Genomic DNA, 22664 nt, shown 5'->3' on the forward strand with positions numbered 1-22664 from the left:
AGATGGAGGCTAATGACTTTATGAGAAACCAAGAAATCCCAAAACCAAACCAAAAGAATGAAAAAATGGAAGATAATGTGAAATATCTCATTGGAAAATCAACTGACCTGGAAAATAGATCCAGGAGAGACAATTTAAAAATTATGGGCCTACCTGAAAGCCATGATCAAAAAAAGAGCCTAGACATCATCTTTCATGAAATTATCAAGGAAAACTGCCCTAATATTCTAGAACCAGAGGGCAAAATAAATATTGAAAGAATCCACCGATCACCACCTGAAAGAGATCCAGAAAGAGAAACTCCTAGGAACATTGTGGCCAAATTCCAGAGTTCCCTGGTCAAGAAGAAAATATTTCAAGCAGCTAGAAAGAAACAATTCAAGTATTATGGAAATACAATCAGGATAACACAAGATCTAGCAGCTTCTACATTAAGGGATTGAAGGGCATGGAATAGGATATTCCAGAAGTCAAAGGAACTAGGACTAAAACCAAGAATCACCTACCCAGCAAAACTGAGTATAATACTTCAGGGGAAAAAATGGTCATTCAATGAAATAGAGGACTTTCAAGCATTCTTGATGAAAAGACCAGAGCTGAAAATAAAATTTGACCTTCAAACACAAGAATGAAGAGAAGCATGAAAAGGTAAACAGCAAAGAGAAGTCATAAGGGACTTACTAAAGTTGAACTGTTTACATTCCTACATGGAAAGACAATATTTGTAACTCTTGAAACTTTTCAGTATCTGGGTAGTTGGTGGGATTACACGCATGCATGCATACACACACACACACACACACAGAGCACAGAGTGAATGGAATAGGATGGGATCATATCTTAAAAAAATGAAATCAAAGGGTGAGAGAGAAATATATTGGGAGGAGAAAGGGAGAAATGGAATGGGGCAAATTATCTCTCATAAAAGAGACAGGCAAAAGACTTTTTAATGGAGGGAAAAAGAGCGGAGGTAAGAGAAAAACATGAAGTTTACTCTCATCACATTCCACTAAAGGAAGGAATAAAATGCACACTCATTTTGGTATGAAAACCTATCTTACAATACAGGAAAGTGGGGGAAAAGGGGATAAGCAGGGTGGGGGGCGATGATGGAAGGGAGGGCAATGGGAGGAGGAGCAATTTGAAGTCAACACTCTTGGGGAGGGACAGGATCAAAAGAGAGAATAGAAGCAATGGGGGGCAGGATAGGATGGAGGGAAATATAGTCTTACACAACATGACTATTATAGAAGTCATTTGCAAAACTACACAGATATGGCCTATATTGAATTCCTTGTCTTCCCAAAGGGAATGGGTGGGGAGGGAGGGATGAAGAGAAGTTGGAACTCAAAGTTTTGGGAACAACTGTCGAGTACTGTTCTTGCTACTAGGAAATAAGAAATACAGGTAATGGGGTACAGAAAGTTATCTGGCCCTACAGGACAAAAGAGAAGATGGGAACAAGGGAAGGGAGGGATGTTAGAAGAGAGGGCAGATTGGTGATAGGGGAAATCAGAATGCTCTGTGTTTTGGGGTGGGGAAGGGGACAAATGGGGAGAAAATTTGGAACCCAAAATTTTGTGAAAATGAATGTTAAAAGTTAAATAAATAAATTTAAAAAAATGTACTCTAATTCTTGGGTTTTTTTTTTTTTATCACAGTCTTATAATTACCAGTTGTTTGTGAAAACCCAAAGAACATTTTTATTCTTAAACTAAAATACAGCAGCATATTATACTAGAATATCTTAAGTATATCTAAAGCACACACTCATTTAGGGAAAAAATAACTCCATCAAAACAATGGTACAAAATAATGTTCTTTCATTACAGTAACTCTCATGATAGACAAATTATAAAGTTCCCAGTAGCTGGTTTATTTGATTGATATGGGCAAATTGAAAACATCTACATTCAAAATGGAGGCTATTCACATTGGTCCAGTCAGCAACAAAGAGTAATAAGTTCTTAATTTTCTTCGAGTTAATAATGAACCTATGTCAGAATGAAGTATACTTTTTCTGATCACAGGATCAGAAAAATAGCCTTCCTGGTTTCTAACAGAAGAGTTACCGCTCAGGTCAAAAATTGGGGCTTAAATTAGCCCTAGATGGCTTTTGTACAAAGGATTAAAACTAAGAAAAAAAAGGTGAAAATTTCTAGGAAATCAACTGCCAGCTCATTTGGGGAAATAAACACTACCTTTAAACCCCCACACAAAATCTAACATGAACAAGTCTCTGATGACCAAGCACATTAGAAAACTGAAGCAATTAACTGGGCAATTCAGGGTCAAAATAAACCCTTATCAACAAGATACAACTTCTACTCTTTGGCTGTTCTTCTGGTTCTCAATTTTGCTTTTTATATTGAATGTGGAAGGATTCGGTCTTAAGATTCATTTGTAGAAGGTTTCTCTTCCACAAAGAACAGAATGTAGGCAAACCTCAAATTTGAGAATGTTTGCATCATTCAGTTTACATTTTTCATTTCTAGAGACCAGCCCCATTTACATGGCATTTCATCAAGGGTTAGCTCTGGAAGTTCCACCACTATTCCATGATTTGGCAAAGAAGTCCATTTAAGTGGATGTTCATAACCCAGTAATTTCACCTGCAATTAAGAAGTTTAAAACAAAGTCACCAAAGTGCATTGCTTTTATTCATCCCTTTTCTGTTTCATTATTTTTATCATATTTTTTTCCTTTACAAAACCACTTACTGACAGAAAATGATAATTCTCCTGTCCACCCTAAAGTAGGCACTATTCATGTGGTAATGGTGCCAAGTCCTCTTGGTGAATTCATATTAGTAGTTTAATGTGGCATCCTAAGTTCATTAAATGAGATGGTACAGACAAGGCAAACAGAGCAACCTTTTATATCAGTATTAAGTGGAGCAAGGGAAACAATGACAATTTTTAAATGATTATCCACCTTTCTTGACTTAGGCAGTAGTTTCAACCCCCAGCTACTAGTATATGGTTAAAGTCCCTAAAAAAAAAAATCAAACATGAAACATATGATAGAGATACCTAGAGAATTCTCACACACGTGTGACCAAGAACAACTCCTCATAAGTGGTCAAAGGATATGGGCAAATAGTTTTGAAAAGAAGAAATATAAATGAAAATAACTGGCAAAAATGATAAAAGATCTAATTTAAAGGAATCTTAATGGTTAATTATATTGCAAAGCAGTATCAAGACATTTTATATTCACACGAATATGGTTGTTTTACTATTTTAGTTTTCTTTGAAATGACTGCCGCTTCAAAAAATTATTTAATTTGTATGGTCACTTAGTCACCAAATTCTTACGTACACTTACTCAACAAAGCCAATCTGTTGCTAAATCTTACCATTTTTACCATCACATTTCTCATATACATCTTTAACTCACTACTCACACAGCTGCCACTGTAATGCAGGCCCTCATTACTTGACTTCTAGACTATTATAATGGCCTGATGATTTCTCTTCTTACTTCAAGTCTCTCCCTATTCCACTCCACCCTCAACTGCCACAGTGATTTTCCTAAAGAGCAGGTTGGATCATGTTACTCCTTTCTTCAATAAATTTCAGTGGCTCTCTATTTAATCTCCAAGATCAAATGTAAAATCCCCTGTTTGGCTTTTAAAGTCCTTTATAATTTGGTTTCTTCCAACCCTCCCAGTCTTCTTACACTTTACTACCCTCCACATGATCAACAATCCAGCCACACTGGCCTTCTTTGCTTTTACTCCATCTCTGTGCCTCTGTGCCTTTTTCCTGGTTGTTTCCCATGCCTGAAATGCCCTGTCCCATTCTCCCCCAACCCCCAACTCTGTCTCCTGGCTTCCCAGTCTTCCTTCAAGATTCAGATACAGTTCTTCCTGCAAGAACCCTTTCCCAGTCCTCATCCTCCCACCTTCCCCAACTGTCACTGCTAGTGCCTTCCCTCTGAGATTACCTTCCATTTACATTGTATAGATTTTGTGTGTACAATTTTTTGCACACTTCCCCCACCATTAGAATTGCTCCTGGAGGGCAAGGATTGTGTTTCTGCCTTTTTTCGTATCTCCAGCACTTAATAAAGTATCTGGCACAAAATACTTAATAAATGCTGATAACATAATCACTATGAAGTTATTGGGCATTTCTCTTGTATATAAAAGTACCTTTTAGTTCATTAAATTAAAATTGGAATTGTATACATATTTTTATCAGGAAATCTCACACAGTAAATTTACAGAAATAGAAAGGTTAATGAAATTCTTTCTTACTTCAGTTGCCCCAAGAGTCGCTGTTGGCTGACCAAGTACCACTAGCCTTGATGATGGCCACTGAAGGAGCATAGCATAGACCAGATTTTCTTTGGGTTTCGATGTATACCTATTTTTAAAAGAAAAGGGCAGGCAGGGAGCACAAGAAAAGACCATTAAAACAAAAGTTTAAGCATCTAAAAAAATTCCTGCATCCCCTTTATGAGTTGAGTCTAGACACATTTTATCAAAACACTTTTTTTAAGACATAGTTTACTGCAGTCTTAACAAATTTAGAAATAGCTATCTGAATTTTAGCTTATCCACAAGAAAATCTTGCTCTCAGGTTCTTGCTGTTAATTGTTCCTCTGCTCAAGGATATGCCATACTGACTGACACACTGTTCTCTTGAACCCATAACCCCCTTCCCCATGTTAAGTGATTCCAACATATAGTATTTCACAATAATATCTACAGAATATAACCCAGACCACACCTTAACAATGGAAAGCCCCACTGTAATGTCACATCAGTTAATTCAGTCACCAGATGGGAGTCTTAACACTTCCTTTCTGTCCCTTTGTCTCCACTTCATAAAGCCACCTTAAAGTTAGCCTAGTTACTCTGCTCTGCCTTCCTCCAACTAATAACCAACTAGTCAACCCTTAGACCCTTCTCTGACCTTTCCTAGAGCCTCATTCCATCACAAACCTACCCTAGCCCAGGTCCAGAGCTCCACTGCACTCAGCAGTAGGATCATCATGTGCCAAGAATTAAACTTTCTATTTATTACCTTGTTCTGTGACATTCACTATTCCATGTAATCCTGCTTCCTCCTCAATTTGTGTTTTCATAGACTTTGATCTATTAGTTGTATTAATGATAGAATGCCATATTATTAATTACAAGAGTAGATCTGTACTTTTACTTCTCTTTGAAATTTAAAAAAAAATTGTCCCTAGAAAGATTAGTGGTAGATAGTGGTATCTTTGCCTACGTTCATACTTTTCATCAGCATTGAGTGGGTAACAGGAAAAAGGGGAGCTGAATACAGGTCGCTAAAAGCTTGCCACTTTCTCCTGAGTCATCTTCATGGTAAATCTTGATTCTTATTCAAAAATTAATTTTCAGAACACCAGATATCCAAATGCAAATAAAGAAAAATATTCCAAATGATCTTAAAATGATCTTTAATTTTATCCTCTGTCTGGCTCTCCATCTAGTATGGATAATTAAGAGCTAACTACATGTAAGTCACACAACAAATTAGAAGAGACTAAGCATTAGGCTGATGTAATGACTCATGTTCCAGTTATTCCCGCTGAGCTTGGGCACACTGAATTTGCTGGACTCTATATGACTATTGTGCTCTTTATTTCTTTTAACACAGGCTCATATACAGAAACCCAATCTATTTTCAGAAGAGCAGATCCAGCTACAGGTTGGCAACTGCCCAACTCAGAGACATAAGTGAATTGGAACTTTGAAAAAAGACAATAAAAAGAAACCAGTGATTTTTTTAAATGAGTAAAAACAAGTAACATTTTTAATTCTCTGAAAATCATGTTTTTAACTCAACGGTGTTAGTTTTGATTTTAATCTGCCTCAAAATATATTTTCTCTATATTTAGACAACTCTTAAGTCTTTCAGTTTGCTTATGAGCCAGCTGTTTCTACTTCTCGTAGTTCATCCCTGTGGGATCCAAAAGAGTAAGTTAATCGCACTTACACATGGGCAGTCTTTCAAATCAATACTTGATGGGTGCCTTCTGAGTCCAGGAAGACACCACTTGGCTCTGGCTCTACCTACTGCCAGCCCCCCACACGTACGTGCGCGCGCGCGCACACACACACACACACACACACACACACACACACACACACACACACACACACTCCTATGCGATAGAAGATACTTGAGAAGGTTCAGAATCCTGACAAGGAAATTATGAAACATGACAGATGCAAAAAAAAGTGTGTGTATACACACATACATATTCATATGTGTGTGTGTGGTGTGTGTACATATTTCACCCAGAAAGAGGTAGTGTGTGGACAGCAACAAGAAAATTCCTCTGCCTTTCATTTTCCATCCTACTAAATTTCTTGAGTATTTAAGACTTTTATTTTTTTTCAGGACAAAAAGCAATAATCTTACAGCCCACCTAGTTGTTCACTGCATGATTTTTAAAAGTACATCTGTTCTGAAGAAAGGCCTCTACCCTCCTGTATATAGAATCAAGAATGTTCCCTTTTCTCTTACCTCACAGACACAAGCAGTCAAGCAGTCCTTTCCACCCAGTATTTTATATTAATTAACCCATAGTGTAATAAGTAGAAAGCTGGCCTCACAAGTCAGGAAAACTGGGTTCAAATCCTGTTTCTGACTGCAGGCCAAGTCACTTAACCTCTTGGGGCTCTAGGCAACCCTATAAGGTTATAAGTTGCAGAGAAGGTGTCCATCTGCATTGGTTAAGGAGAAGGCCCAGTAAAGGAAGTCCCAGGTCTAGTATTAGAAAGAAAAAAAAAATCAAGCCACTCACCAGACTCTTGGTGTGATTGTGTCATTCTGTGCTCGCCAAGGTTTGGTTCCATAAATGGATTCCCCGTTGACTTGCATCCAGCTTCCTATTTGCCTCAAACGTTCTTCAAATATTGGAGGAATGACGCCATCTTTTGTGGGACTAATATTCATCAAAAAGTTTCCACCACATGAAACTGTTTCCATTAGTTGCTAAAAGATTAAAGGGTGCAACTGTAGCATTACTGTTATTGTTATGAGAAGGGATGGGAAGGGAATGAGCATTTATTTACATGCCTACATGTACGAGACACTGTGCCAAGTGCTTTGAAAATATAATCTCATTCTATTTGTTACTATTTTAAAATAATTCCATATTTGTTGTCTTGGTTTTTTTAAATTCCTTGTATAACACACACGTATATAGTAATCAATCCATCAAGTATATAATAACTGAAATCTGTATCACAATTTAAGGTTTATACAATACTTTACATATATATAGGATCATTAATCCTTACAACAACCCACTGAGGTGGGTAATATGTTCCCCCTTTATAATTATGAAAACTGAGGCTCAAAGCAGTTAAAGTCATTTGTCCAAGGTCACATTACTAGCAAGTATCAAAATCAGGATTTTAACTTGGGTCTTTCTTCTGACTCCCAGACTAGAAACCCTTCCACTATAGCAAATATGATTGAATGCTCATAATTAAACTTTACTTTGTATTGATGGATCAAAATAGTTTTCCATTTTGAGTCAGGAAAACATTAAGCATAGAACTGTAGAGTTTGGAGAATCCTTAGTGGTCATCTAGTCCAATACACTGAGAGCCAAATAGGTTGCAACTTGGCCATGGTTCCACAAGCCTTAGTGAAAGAGCCAAGACTAGAACCCAGACCTCCCGATTCTTCTGTCTAGTGCCCTGAAAAGCTCCCATATCAGTGGTCAGTGTATATTTTACCATACCTCCACTATTTCTTCAATTGTGAGGTAGTCAGAGAGTTCAGCATTCCTCCTGTAACTCCAAGATTCCTTGTCTATTGTCAAACAGTTTTCCCACTTGTGAGGCAAGAGGTGTCCAGGATTATAACGATCAGTGCAGGTAAAGAAGCCACCATGTTTGCAGATGTTATTAAGGCCCCAGCGATCATTGGTTACAACTATATCCCGAACTGGGCTAAAAAGGAAAAATACAGTCAATAGACTTTTGGTATTAGTACCAAAAAAAAAAATCATGAGAAATTCTGGGTTAGAAACTGATGACTGTAAGTCTGAATTATCCAGTGCTCTTTATTTTTTCCAGTTGTAATCTATATTGGGCAAGTGATTTGGAGCTTTTATTTCTTAATGCTATCCAAAACTAAATATAACATTGAATACAGGAAGGTCCCCATGTAATACCTGACCAGCATCCATGTATGGTTTTAAGGCTGCAAAGCACTTTACATACATCACCTCATTTAACACTCAAAATAACTTTGTGAAGTCAGTGTTATTTTTGTCCTCATTTTACAGATAAGGAAACTGAATCAGAGATTGAAGTAACTTGCCCATAGCTATAGAGGTGGAAATGTCAAGCCCAGAACTCTCCTGACTCCAAGTCTAGAGTTCTTTCTACTACAGGGTAAAATGGTTCTTCTGTTCTACCAGTTTGAAAAAGAAAATGAGAATGGAAGACAAAAGGGATACAGCAGTGTAGAAAGGAGGAAAAAAGAGGTGGAAATTGTTATTTCTTGTGAGTGGGGTACATAAGAAGACTAAATACAGAAGTGGTAAAGGGAATGTGCATCAGGTGAACCTCACTCCTCTCTAAACAGAAAAAAGACACACACACACACACACACACACACACACACACACACACACACACACACACACGAGTTTAGCAGAGAAACACCAAAATCTACAGGGAAACAGGGATGAGTTTGAGGAAGAAGGATAGTGATAAGACAGTAGACAATACAGGGAGGAAAGCACTGTAAGCAAAAGAAACTCCCTAATCTGGAAGGTGGAAAAGAAAAGCAAAGAACTAGGAGGCAGTGGGGATACCACAGACTAGACTGCCTCTTAGACAATTAGGAAGAACATAGTGGAATATTATTTTGCTGCAAGAAATAACAAAGGGGACAATTTCAGGGAATCCCAGGTAGTGTGAACTGATGAAGACTAAAATGAGCAATGCTATAAAAACCATTTATACAAAGATAATAGTAGTGTAAAGGAAAAAACTCTGATCAGTGCAGTGAGTGACCAACTCCAGATGGTCAGTCTCCAATCTCCATATTGAAGCATTTTAATAATCTCCTGATGGAGGGGTGATGGACAAAAGGTCCAGAAAAAGACAAGATTTTTGAACACAAGAATTACGTGGAAACATTGTATAAAGTGACTTGACCCAACAAACCAATAAAGCAGAAATTAAGGAACTTAAAATATTACCAATTTAATGATAAGAGTTCAGAGTACCTATAGAAACCTATAAACTCATATACCTGTCATTATATAGCCAGGCTAAGAAGCCAGTGCTGTTCCAGTAGGTGTCTGGTGCATCTCCATCACCATCTGACCAGACAATCTCAGGCTGGTATGTGTTCACCAATTCATAGAGATCAGGCAGGGACTTAGAGGGTGGATAATATCTTGTCTGGAAAGAATTAGCTTGATCCTCAAGGAAAAGGGGGTTGAACCATTCAAAAAGGGAGTAGTACAAGCCAAAGTGCATCTTGGTCTTATTTCTAATGGCTATTTCCATTTCTTTTACAATGTCCTTTCTTGGCCCCCTATCAACAGAATTCCAGTTCCATGAATTATTAGATTTCCAGAGGTTGAAACCTAAAAAACAGAATAAGAAACAGAAAATCTTTCTAAATACTTCTGGGTTGTACAGTGTATATATTGCTTGGTTTTTTACATGAATAAGTGATTTTATCTGTAAAAGGATTACAGAAATTCCTTGGACCAAGGCAGATTAGCCACTTCTTGGTTATTTACCATGAATAAAGTTGCCTGAGGCTCTGAGCTATCAAGGGACATGCCCAAGGTTACTCAACACATAAACAGAAGTCAAACTCAAGTCTTCCTGATGCTCACTATCCATTATGCCATACTGCCTTTCACTGGGAATTAAAAAAATGTAAACCCTGTTCACAGTCACTCTTATTTGTACAGAATCCAATTTTTTTTTAACAATTTAGATTTTCTCCTTTTTGCCTCCTACTTTCAGCTTTTATACAAAAGAACACATGACAAGTTTTTGTCAGAGAGATTCAAAAAAGTACTAGCTAATGCTTCTCACCGCCTGGCTTCCTTCAAGTGTCAGAAGAAGTCCTAGTACTCCTAAATCTCAGTGACTTCCCTCTCCTAATTATCTCCAATGCACCCTATCTGTATCTTGTAGGCAGTTTATTTGTACGTGGTTGTTTACATGTCTCTGAGAGCAGGATCTGCATTTTATATCCCCGCTACCTAACAGTGCCTGGCGAAAGCAGGTGTTTAATATAGGTTTGTGACTTATCATCGTTACCATCATCACAGCCAGGGGTGCAGAACACTTTACAAATATCTCATCTGAGCCTCACAAAAGCCTTCAGAGGTTAAATGCTGTTATTATCCCCATTTTACAGATAAAGAAAGTGAGGCAAAAAGAGGTTGAGTGATTTGCCCAGGATCACAGAATTAGTACGTGTCTAAGTCCAGATTTGAACTCAAGTATTCCTGACTTCAGGCCCACCACTCTCTTCACTATGCCACATAGCTGTCACATAAGGAACAATTTCTAATATCCTCAGTCTTAGGATCATTTCTAGAAGGGGAAGTTCATGCTGCTTAAGTTATTCCTAGGAAAGGAGAACACAGACTTGGCAGCTGATTTAGAAATCAATGAGTTACAGATTCAGAATCAACCAAAAAATTTTGATCAACTAGCTGGAGCCCTCTTCCCACCTCATTCCATTCCCTCTTTACACCTCCATAGTCCTGTGTGAGGCACTGAAAAGGTTCAATGACTTGTATTCCAATTTTCTGAAACTTGGTAAACCATATACAGTAAACCTCAGTTAAACCCAAACTCAATTAAACAGGACACCATTTCCCAATCATTCTGGATTATCATGTGCTCTACTTTAAAAGGAAGACATTAGAACAGCGGGGTGGAGCCAAGATGGCGGAGTAGAAAGACACACATACGCTAGCTCTGAACCCACAGCCCATAAAATATCTGTAAAAAAGAACTCCCAACAAAATCTGGAGCAGCAGAAGCCACAGAACAACGGAGCGGATGAGATTTCTGTTCCAGAGAGCCTGAAAACCTCTCACAAAGAGCCCAGCCCTGCCTTGGTGTCACGGCGCCGAGAGAAGCAGATCCGAGCAGGCTTCAGGGATGAATCTCCAGCCGCTGCTCGGGTCCCTCCGCCCACAGGTGACGGGGGTTGGTGAGAGGGTCTCTTTGGCGGGTCGAGAGGGGAGTGGGGTGCCCCCATAACTCAGGCCCCCTGGGGAGGCAGCACCGGAGGCGGGAGCAGACCAGGGCTCCCCAAGCAGGCAGGAGCCTGGATCCATTGTTGAAGGTCTCTCCATAAACCCCCTGAGGGAACTGAGCCCCTTGTGGTGGCCCTGCCCCCACCTGGGCACCTGAACTTGATCTCACACTGAATAGCATCCCTGCCCCCGCCAAAGCCCTGAGGCTGGGAAGCAGCATTTGAATCTCAGTCCCCAAGCGCTAGCTGGGAGGATCTGGAGGTGAAGTGGGTGTGAAGAGAATATTCAGAAGTCAAGTCACTGGCTGGGAAAATGCCTAGAAAAGGGGAAAAAAAATAAGACTATAGAAGGTTACTTTCTTGGGGAACAGGTATTTCCTCCCTTTCTTTCTGATGAGGAAGAACAATGCTTACCATCAGGGAAAGACACAGAAGTCAAGGCTTCTGTATCCCAGCCCACTCAATGGGCTCAGGCCATGAAGAGCTCAAAAAGGATTTTGAAAATCAAGTTAGAGAGGTGAAGGAAAAACTGGGAAGAGAAATGAGTGACATGCAAGCAAAGCATGAAAAACAAGTAAACACCCTGCTAAAGGAGACCCCAAAAAATGCTGAAGAAAATAACACCTTGAAAAATAGGCTAACTCAACTGGCAAAAGAGGTTCAAAAAGCCAATGAGGAGAAGAATGCTTTCAAAAGCAGAATTAGCCAAATGGAAAAGGAGATTCAAAAGCTCACTGAAGAAAATAGTTCTTTCAAAATTAGAATGGAACAGATGGAGGCTAATGACTTTATGAGAAACCAAGAAATCACAAAACAAAACCAAAAGAATGAAAAAATGGAAGATAATGTGAAATATCTCATTGGAAAAACAACTGACCTGGAAAATAGATCCAGGAGAGACAATTTAAAAATTATGGGCCTACCTGAAAGCCATGATCAAAAAAAGAGCCTAGACATCATCTTTCATGAAATTATCAAGGAAAACTGCCCTAATATTCTAGAACCAGAGGGCAAAATAAATATTGAAAGAATCCACCGATCACCACCTGAAAGAGATCCTAAAAGAGAAACTCCTAGGAACATTGTGGCCAAATTCCAGAGTTCCCAGGTCAAGGAGAAAATATTTCAAGCAGCTAGAAAGAAACAATTCAAGTATTGTGGAAATACAATCAGGATAACACAAGGTCTAGCAGCTTCTACATTAAGGGATCTAAGGGCATGGAATAGGATATTCCAGAAGTCAAAGTAACTAGGACTAAAACCAAGAATCACCTACCCAGCAAAACTGAGTATAATACTTCAGGGGAAAAATTGGTCTTTCAATGAAATAGAGGACTTTCAAGCATTCTTGAGGAAAAGACCAGAGCTGAAAAGAAAATTTGACTTTCAAACACAAGAATAAAGAGAAGCATGAAAAGGTAAACAGCAAAGAGAAGTCATAAGGGACTTTACTAAAGTTGAACTGTTTACATTCCTACATGGAAAGACAATATTTGTAACTCTTGAAACTTTTCAGTATCTGGGTAGTTGGTGGGATTACTTACATACACACACACACACACACACACACACAGAGCACAGAGTGAATGGAATAGGATGGGATCATATCTTAAAAAAATGAAATCAAAGGGTGAGAGAGAAATATATTGGGAGGAGAAAGGGAGAAATGGAATGGGGCAAATTATCTCTCGTAAAAGAGGCAAACAAAAGACTTATTAGTGGAGGGATAAAGAGGGGAGGTGAGAGAAAAACATGAAGTCTACTCTCATCACATTCCACTAAAGGAAGGAATAAAATGCACACTCATTTTGGTATGAAAACCTATCTTACAATACAGGAAAGTGAGGGAAAAGGGGATAAGCAGGGTGGGGGGGATGATGGAAGGGAGGGCATGGGGAGAAGGGAGCAATTTGAGGTCAACACTCATGGGGAGGGACAGGATCAAAAGAGAGAATAGAAGTAATGGGGGCCGGATAGGATGGAGGGAAATACAGTTAGTCTTATACAACACGACTATTATGGAAGTCATTTGCAAAACTACACAGATTTGGCCTATATTGAATTGCCTGCCTTCCAAAGGGAAGGGGTGGGGAGGGAGGAAAAGAAGTTGGAACTCAGTTTTAGAAACAACTGTTGAGTACTGTTCTTGCCACTAGGAAATAAGAAATACAGGTAAAGGGGTATAGAAAGTTATTTGGCCCTACAGGACAAAAGAGAAGATGGAGACAAGGGCAGAGAGGGATGATAGAAGAGAGAACAGATTGGTGATAGGGGCAATTAAAATGCTCGGTGTTTTGGGGTGGGGGGAGGGGACAAAAGAGGAGAAAATTTGGAACCCAAAATTTTGTGAAAATGAATGTTAAAAGTTAAAGAAAGAAAGAAAGAAAGAAAGAAGGAAGGAAGGAAGGAAGGAAGGAAGGAAGGAAGGAAGGAAGGAAGGAAGGAAGGAAGGAAGGAAAGAAAGAAAGAAAGAAAGAAAGAAAGAAAGAAAGAAAAGGAAGACATTACATTTAATTTTGTAATACCCTGTAGCTATGAGCATTGCTCTAGAAGTTACTGGTTTTAATTTTCTGTAAAACAGTGGATGAAAAAACAATTTTGTATGCCATTTTTCTAGCCCTTTGAATAATTCATACCTGAAAAAAGCCTCTTAAATCCTGGCCTTTTTATATAAAGAGACATAAAATAAACTCTCCCAAAACTTCTGTATAATAATGTAGAAGATTCAGAAATTTCTTTGGGTCCCCTAAAGAAAGAATCATATTTGTTGATATTCACTAAGATCCAAAGGAAAGATACTTTTTTGGTGCCAGAGAAACATCAAGCATATTGGGAAGAGGTATTTTCTTCAATTTTTATAAGTAAAAATAGATTCTAAGATTGCCTCATTTTTGATTTATAACCAGGAAAATTTTTAAATGTCTTCTTGTTCTGGAGATCACAGTAGGTTTCAGTGTAGTACTTTATAAAATCCCACCTAAAGTCTCTCAACTTAGCAATCCAACATGTCTACCATATGGATCTTCAGCTTACTAACATTAAGCACTGTGCTTTTAACAGAGTTCAGCAGGTACATCCCCTGTATATGACAACATGAGTCCAAAAGAATCTATATCTGTCATCTGTCAGCCCACCAGGCAAAAAGATGAAAAACTCAGTGGGAGTCATCGCCAGTTGTCTTGACCTATGTCTCTGCACTGGACTTTAAGGACTCTGGAGGAGAGTCTGCCTCACGTTAGATGACTTTTCACAGTCCTGCCTCCCTTACATTCAATTCACTTGCAAGTCAAAACATCACCCTCCTTATGTCATGGATCCTCTTCAAGACTGATGGACAAACAACTGCAACAAACAAAACCCCCCGGTTCACTGTGAACATTTAATACAGTTTGGAGAAGTAACCAGACACCAGGAAATCAAAATATTCATGAGTCAAAGACACATCCTTTAGAAGAAACTGAAGATAAAATTTACTATGAGGCTAAAAAGAGAAAAGGAAATAATCCTTTCCCCCTACAGCACTCACATTCTTCTACTGGAACTCCTACCGATGGCCTACAAAGTATCTTCGTTACGAGTCCCATAATTACATATTCCTGTTACAAGATGAAATTCGTTCTCCTCACTCTTTTTTGAGAGTATATACCATTTCTGGATTCATCATACTTTCAGGTTCAGTGTGGACAGACTGCAGAAACACTGGCTCCCTAACATACAAAGAAATGATAATTGTGTCTCACTTCTTTTCTCCACTGAAAAACCATAGTTTCAAAATGAATGACTGTCCTTTATTTTCTTCTTCATAAGGAAGTTGCTCATAACTGCATGGTGAAGATCAGTTTATATTCATACTTCATACCAAATAATATGCATTTATACAGAGAAAGATTTTACATGACAAAAAGCAACATTGCTAAAATAAGAAAAGAAACAGACTGGGCAAAACACTTGTGGTAAATATATCAGATAAATGACATCCAGAATTATAAAAACATAGCTATAATTCTAAAAGTGTAATTATAATGACATGAACTGACCATTTCTGGAGGAAATGCAAAATGCTAGTAACTACAGTTTCTTCACATAATCAGAGAAATGAAAAATCTAGACAAACCTTAGTACATAGCATCCAGAGAATTGGCAAAAAATAGCAAAAAAAATTATAAAATTTGTTGTTTGGCAACATTTCAAGGAAACAGATGTCCAATTGTTGGTGGGGCTATAGACTGAAGAAATTTTTGGCAAGCAATCCGGCCAGTAAATAGCTAACCCATTGGTGGGATTATGAAGGAAAAAGCATTTATTATATACTTACTATTTTCCAACCACTGTGCTAAATGATGGGGTTATAAATACAAAAGCTAGACAGTCTCTGTTCCCAAAGATCTTAATGTAACTGAGGAAGACAACATACAAAAGAAAATTCAACAACAGAGAAGATAAAAAAGGCTGGCTGTCCTAAAGGTGTAGTGCTGAATCAGATGGCAAAGCATGGGGTTACTGAGGTTCTATCAGCAAGCCAGATGGTAGTGCTAGGGATTCATAAGGGAAGGGCTGGAGGACCGCAGAAGACATAGTTGAATGAACAGTAAGTGTTGTTGATCCTCCTCCTCACCCTTCCTCCTCAAGAAGGAAAAGAATTAGTGGCTCCCATCTCATCAAAGTAACTACGAGAGGTGAACAATTAAGCAGCTGGGGTGGATTCTAAAACTAACTGGAGGCTAGGAGACAACTCCTGGTGCCTTTGCTGGCAGGTGGAGAATGGTAGGGAAGAGAAGGGAGGAAGCAAAAGGAGGAAGGACAACTGTAGTAGTGGTGGCTCTAAAAGGCTACAAAACACTCACATAAATATAAATCGATATAATTTGCTTATAGTTAGGCCAAGCTAATATAATTAAAATGGCAATACCACTAAATTATTTGATTCAATATAATACCACTGAAATTACCAAAGGATTACTTTATAGAACTAGGGGAAAAAAGAACAAATTCAACCTGGAGGAACAAAAGGTTAAGAATCTCAAATAAGGAAATAATGAAAAAAGTGGGAAGTTAGGGGACCTAGTAGTACAAAATCTCAAACTATAATACAGAGCAGTAATCATGAGAATGATTTGGTATAAGTTAAAAAATAGAGGTTGATCCCTGAAACAGATTAGGGACACAGGATACAAAATCCAATAAACCTTGCGGCCTAGTATTTGATAATCCCAAAGCCCCTACTTCCTGTGGTAAGGACTCAACTTATTTGAAAAAAACTACCAGAAAAACTGTAAAGCAGTAACAGTCTGGCAGAGATTAGAGCAATATCAACATATATACCAAGATAAGCTCCAAAGTGATACAAGAAAAATACTAAAGGTCACATCTTAAACAAATGGAACAAGGAAGAAACAACCTTTCAGATCAATGCACAGGAAATGAGTTCACAGGAAATGAGTTCATGACCAGACAAGATAGAGATAAATGAAGAAGATAAAATGGCCATTTTGGATTACATAAAATTTTAAGTTTTTAGAAGTACAAATAAAAGAACAAACAAAACCAATACAGTTAAAATTAGCAGGGAAAGTAAAGTAGAAAAAATCTTTGTAGCAAGTTTCTCTGATAAAGATCTCATTTCCAAGACATATAAGGAACTGATTCAAATTTATAAGAATAACTGATGCATGATCAAAGAATACAGACACAGTTTTCAAAAGGAAGAAACCCTTTAACAGCCATTTGAAAAAAAAATCTAAATCATCGATAATCAGAGAATACAAATTAAAGTAGCTTTAAGGTTCTGCCTCACATCTATCAGATTGGCAAAGATTGACAAAGGGTGGGGGGTTTGGGGGAGGACTGCTGGAAATCAGGCACATTCTACCTCTGCTACTGGCAGAGCTGTGATTTGATCCTGCTGGTCTCTCAAGCAATTTGGAGCTATTTTCCAGAAGTTACTAAACCAACCCACAAATACTACTCCTAGGCCTATACCCTAAAAAGGTCCAAAAGGAAAAGAATGCGTATTAATAGTAGTTCTTCTTGTAAACGCAAAGAAGTGGAAACTAAGACATTATCCATCAGTTGGGGAATAACTGAACAAATTATAATATAACAGTGTAATGGAAAACTATTTTGCTGGAGATGTGGAAAGATTTGTATGAACTGAAGCAGAATGAAATTTGTAGAACTAGGAGGTGAATTTAAGACCACTTTGAAAGACTTAAAAACTGTAATCAATGCAGTGACAAATTCAGGTCTTCCTGATGTCAGGCTCAGTGAGCCACTTGGCTGCTCACCATTACACAACACTAAATGAGGTGGCTAAGTAGATCGAGCGGCAGACCTGGAGTCAGGAAGACTCATCTTCCTTAGTTCCAATCTGACTTTAGACACTTACTAGCTATGTGACCCTGGGCAAGTCACTTAACCCTGTTTACCTCAGTTTCCTCATCTGTAAAGTGAACTGGAGAAGTGGTGAACTACTTCAGTACTGCCAAGACAAATACCCTGTTTTTAAGAACTAAGGCCCAGCAAGCCGTCTGTGCCCTGAGCTTGGCATAACAACAATCCTTGCGCTCACCTTCTGGATGATCTCAGTCACAGCAAAATCCCAGAACTGTTTCTGGTCATGACACCCTGCTAAGAATCAAACTTGTCACATTGTTTCTGCTACCCCTCATTGTCAGGGCTACAGCTCACTGCATAGCCGTTGGTATTAAGTATTAGGATCTCTCCACACTACCTTGGGCCCCCCCCCCACTAGGGGCTGGGCTCCAGCACATGTATCTTTGTTTGTAAGCCATTTCCCTCACTTTGAAATTAAACTTCTGTTTGATTCCTGACTCTTCTGTCTCTAGCCTGCGTGGTTCAGCTCTGCCATTCACAGGTTAGAGGCCAGTTCCATTCAGCTGACATTAATTGATATAAGAAGTGGGATTGGACACAACTGGGCCATTGATCTTTCCGGTAACAGTGGAAACAAATTAGGTGCCATCACCAAAGACTTAGCTCTCCAGAGTCTGACCCCTCCCCACCATCTGGTTAGTCCTCTGTCCTTGTTCCTACTCCAGTCTCACTATAATATGAAAATGGCCAACCAGAATTACAAGGAAATTTGGAAAAATCTGCATGATTTTTATAAATGCAACAGACCTTGAAAACCTTGATGGGTAAACAAATGGATTCAGAAGAAAATACAACATATACACTGTTTTCATTTAGCTGAAATCTATTTGTTTTCTCTTTCATACAAATGTGACTATATAAAATTTTAGGTTTACTTAACAGATTTCTTCCATCTTCATTTATTTATTAGTATTTATTGTGAATATTTTGCTTATGGTAACAAAAAATTTTTTAAGGTGGTGGTTTATACTCTTCCCTAGGTATTTTCAGCTTTTTTTCCCCCCTTTCATTGTATCCAAACACTTAACATGGTTTCTGGCACATAATAGTCACTTAGCAAATGTCTTATTTCAGTATTTCACTCACCTTCATGATGTTTGGTAGTTAAAACAACATACTTGGCACCTGAGGACTCCAAAATATTTGCCCAGGTGCTGGCATTAAAAAATGTTCCTTTAAATTCCACTGCAAATTCTTCATATGTGAATCCAGGAGGATAGTTAGCCTTCATAAAGTTTACAAACTCTGGTAATTTTAACTGTCTCCAATACCACCTGAAGTGAGAAAAAGAAAAGCCTCAAGTACTCATGGTTAACAAAGGAATGATGGCCTTAAAATTGCTCATTTTCATCTCCTTTGTTTTCTCCCAGTCTATAGTCCTGCTGATTACGGTGTGAAGGTAACAACCCTGGATTGTGGGAGACTATGCCAATACTAGCAAATCTTACCCAACTGGGAAGGCTTTGAGTAGAAGCTCAGACTTTGTGTCTGTTGAGAGATGTTACATGCCCTACTAAGTTCAGAACGGTTCTGCATCAAAACAGAGCCACAGGGTGAGGAATAGAAACTCCTAAAGAGCAGGGATTGTTGGGTTCGGGGAGAAACATGGAGCATATGGAGAAAAAGGATTTTACCTATCTGGCCCCGGAACACATCCTCCACCCTCATATACCCTACCTAGTCTTGAGTTTCCTCAAATATAAAATGAGAGTTTGGGCCTCGCTCCCAGCTTTGGTCCTATGATTCTATGACAAGATTAACTCTGAGGTCTCTTCCAGCCCTAAATCCATGATAGTAAATTTTCTGTCAAGAAAAGTACCAAAGAAAGCTGAACTAACAAAATACTACCTTTTAGACTGAACTGATGCTTCAAAAGAAAGTATCAGGTCAGGGCTCCAGTTTGGACAGGCCCTGGCACTAGGTCACTCCATTCAGGAACTTGAAACTAAACATAAAACTCATGAAAAAGCTACTCTGAGCTAGGATGTTTTTAGTACTCCCATCCAGCCTGGTTCTAGAATGTGACCAAATGCCACATTCACCACCAACCAGAAAAATACAAAGGTGAGGGGAGAACAGAGTCAAGGTACTTGCTATTTTGGGTGCAAACTATGGGCTTTGCCACCCATGATGACTCTTCAGGTAAGCAGACTGCAACACCTATCATAGGTGGCATGACCCACCCCCAAACATTTACTTGCTTGTGGTGGGCATTAAAAATAAAAACATGATCTTATTTTTTTTCTTAACAAATTATCATAATAATTATGAGATAAAAATCTTAAGCCTTGCTTAAGGTTTACAAAGCACTGTTCACACCTCATGACAGTTCTGTGAGGTAGGTCATCCATAATGACTAAAAATGTTAACTAAAAAATGTCCTGGATGCAGTCATCTAGTTAAAATGTAAGAGTTGGGATTTGAACCCAAATCTCCTGATGAAAAGTGGTTACTTCCTATTAAACATCTCATGATCTAGTGGAGGAAGAGGACTGGATTTGGAGTTTGATGATCTGGGACCAGATTCTAGATCTCCTAGGCACTAAATGTGTAACCTTGCACAAATCACAGTACTTTCCTGGGAATCAGTGCCCTCATGGGTAAAATGAAGAGGTCAGACTAGATTACCCCTTAAATCATTTCCAAGACCATAATCTATGATCCTATCTCTAGTGTGAGAGACAAATACTTAAACCCCAGATTAGCCATTATTCCATTTATCCATATCAAATTTTCTACTTGGACAATAGGATATTAATCCAATCAGACTATCCCCCATTCAGTGGCCTCTAAAAGTACAAGTTATAACACCCCTACTTAATAAACTCCAGTGGGGCTCACTATTACCTCCTAAATCAAATACTATAAAATCCTCTGGCATATAAACTCCTTTCCTGCCTGACTTTTCAGTCTTCTTACATCTTTACTGGACAATCTAGGTGCATTGGCTTATGTCCTAACACAAGGCACTGCCAATATATTGAGCCTGTTTTTCATTATTTGCCTACTATGTGGGGGGCTCTTTAACACAAACTGTCTACCTCCCCTCCCCCCTGCCTCCTGGGAACACTCTAGATCTCTGGTCTCTGGGCTTCCTTCAAGATTACAATCAAGCCCCACTTTTCTTAACAAGGCCTTGCAAAGTCCCCTCCCTGCCACACACATACCCACCAGTAACCCTGCCTCAACATCTCTAATCTCTTGGCTACCTTCCTGAATCAGATGGGCCTTTCAAACCCACCCCTCCCTTCTCCCATCCCACCACCACCATAGTACCTCCTCTCAGAGATTATCTCTTCCATCAGAATGTGAGCTCCTTGTGAAAGCAAGGACTGGTGTTTTGTTTCTCTAAAAAAAAATTCCTTAGTGCTCCCACTGTGTAGCCTGGCACACAGTAGGCACTTAATAAGTACAACTGCAGCTCCCTACAAAGGGCTTGTGTGTGAGGACCAATGAGGATGTTACTTGAAAAATGCTCTTGAAGTTTTAGGGAGAAATAAGTATCAAAATTAATAAACAGCATTCAATAAAAACCCCTGTATCATTAACTATTTGTATACCAGGCTGAAAGGAGGACTACAGCAGTAACAGGCGGGAAAAGAAACAAGGAGTAAAGGAGATGAACAGTAGAGGGGTGGCATCTAAGAGGCAGAGAAACTGTACAGGTGCCAAGGGGGTGGGGGGAGAGAGAGACACAAAGAGAGACAGAGAGACAGAGGGAGGCAGGGAGAGGCAGAGGGAGAGAGGGAGAGGGAGAGACAGAGAGAGAGACAGAGGGAGAGACAGAGAGGGAGAGAGAGAGGCAGAGAGACGGAGGCAGGGAGAGGCAGAGAGAGAGACAGAGGGAGAGACAGAGAGGGAGAGAGAGAGGCAGAGAGACGGAGGCAGGGAGAGGCAGAGAGAGAGACAGAGGGAGAGACAGAGAGGGAGAGAGAGAGGCAGAGAGACGGAGGCAGGGAGAGGCAGAGAGAGAGACAGAGGGAGAGACAGAGAGAGGGAGAGACAGAGACAGAGAGGGAGAGAGAGAGACAGGGAGAGACAGAGACAGACAGAGGGAGAGACAGAGGGAGAGGGAGAGACAGAGAGGGAGAGGAAGAGACAGACAGACAGAACTCAAGAGGACGGAGGAAATGTAAAGCCCCCAAGGCGCGCTCACCAGAACCACTCGCTCCCGAAGCCGGGCACGGTGTACACGCCCCAGTGGATGAAGATCCCGAACTTGGCCTCATCGTACCAAGCGGGCAGCTCGCGGGCGTCCAGGGACTCCCAGGTGGGCTCGTAGCGCTTGGGTTCCGCGGGCCATCCCTGCAGGAGCGGCGGCAGCAGCAGCAGCAGCGCCGGGCCGAGGGCGGCCGCGGGCCCCGCGCGCCCACAGCGCTCGCCCAGACCCATGTTGCGGCGGCCGGAGCGGGGCCGGAGCGGAGCCGGAGCGGAGCCGCAGCCCACCGCAGGCGCGCCTTCTCCCCCCGGGCAGGACCGAGAGGCGCTGCCCAGGCGTTCGCCCCGCTCTCCCTTCCGCCTTTAGCCCCAGTGGGTCACCTGACCCGAGAGGGCCGGCCTCGGCCCGGGGCCGGAGGGGAAGGCTGGCCCCTGAGCCCGGTCCGCTCCCGGCCCCGCCGCGGGCCGGCTGCGTAACTTGGGCATGAGCATCTTGGGTTTTTCTCCTTCCCATCTCCTGCGAGTTCGTTATCTCCGCCCCTCCCCTTGGAATGTGACCTTCTAAGGAAGGTCACAATTGTTTTTGACCTTTCTTCGTACCTGAGCCTGTGTGGAGTAGGGGCTTTATTTAATAGATGTTTGTAGACTGGGCTTGACTTGAAAATCCCGAACTGCCAGGACTGTACGTTTAGAGGAGAGAGCCCATTTGGGTGCCCCCCGTGGGGTAATCGATAAGGTACAATCGCTGGATGAGGAGCCTGAAAGCCCTGAGTTTAAATACTGCCTTTCGACCCTGGCTGTATGACCACGGACCAGTGTCTTCACCTCTCAGCCTCGGCGTCTTTACCTGTAAAATGGGGATAACGGCAGCCC

At 40.2% G+C, this 22664-nt stretch overlaps 1 protein-coding gene across 1 annotated transcript; it reads right to left on the reverse strand.

Annotated features, from left to right (window-relative positions):
• Positions 1-1852: 1852 nt before the first annotated feature.
• Positions 1853-22147, reverse strand: FUCA2 (alpha-L-fucosidase 2). The gene is made up of 7 exons (XM_072643488.1): positions 21790-22147; positions 18720-18907; positions 9258-9597; positions 7732-7942; positions 6784-6974; positions 4262-4370; positions 1853-2612 (listed from the first exon to the last, which is right to left on the reverse strand). The coding sequence occupies exons 1-7, from the start codon at positions 22023-22025 to the stop codon at positions 2472-2474; spliced, it is 1416 nt and encodes a 471-aa protein (XP_072499589.1). The 5' UTR covers positions 22026-22147; the 3' UTR covers positions 1853-2471.
• Positions 22148-22664: the final 517 nt, after the last annotated feature.

This window comes from Notamacropus eugenii, chromosome 2, assembly GCF_028372415.1.
Source record: "Notamacropus eugenii isolate mMacEug1 chromosome 2, mMacEug1.pri_v2, whole genome shotgun sequence".
Taxonomy (NCBI): domain Eukaryota; kingdom Metazoa; phylum Chordata; class Mammalia; order Diprotodontia; family Macropodidae; genus Notamacropus; species Notamacropus eugenii.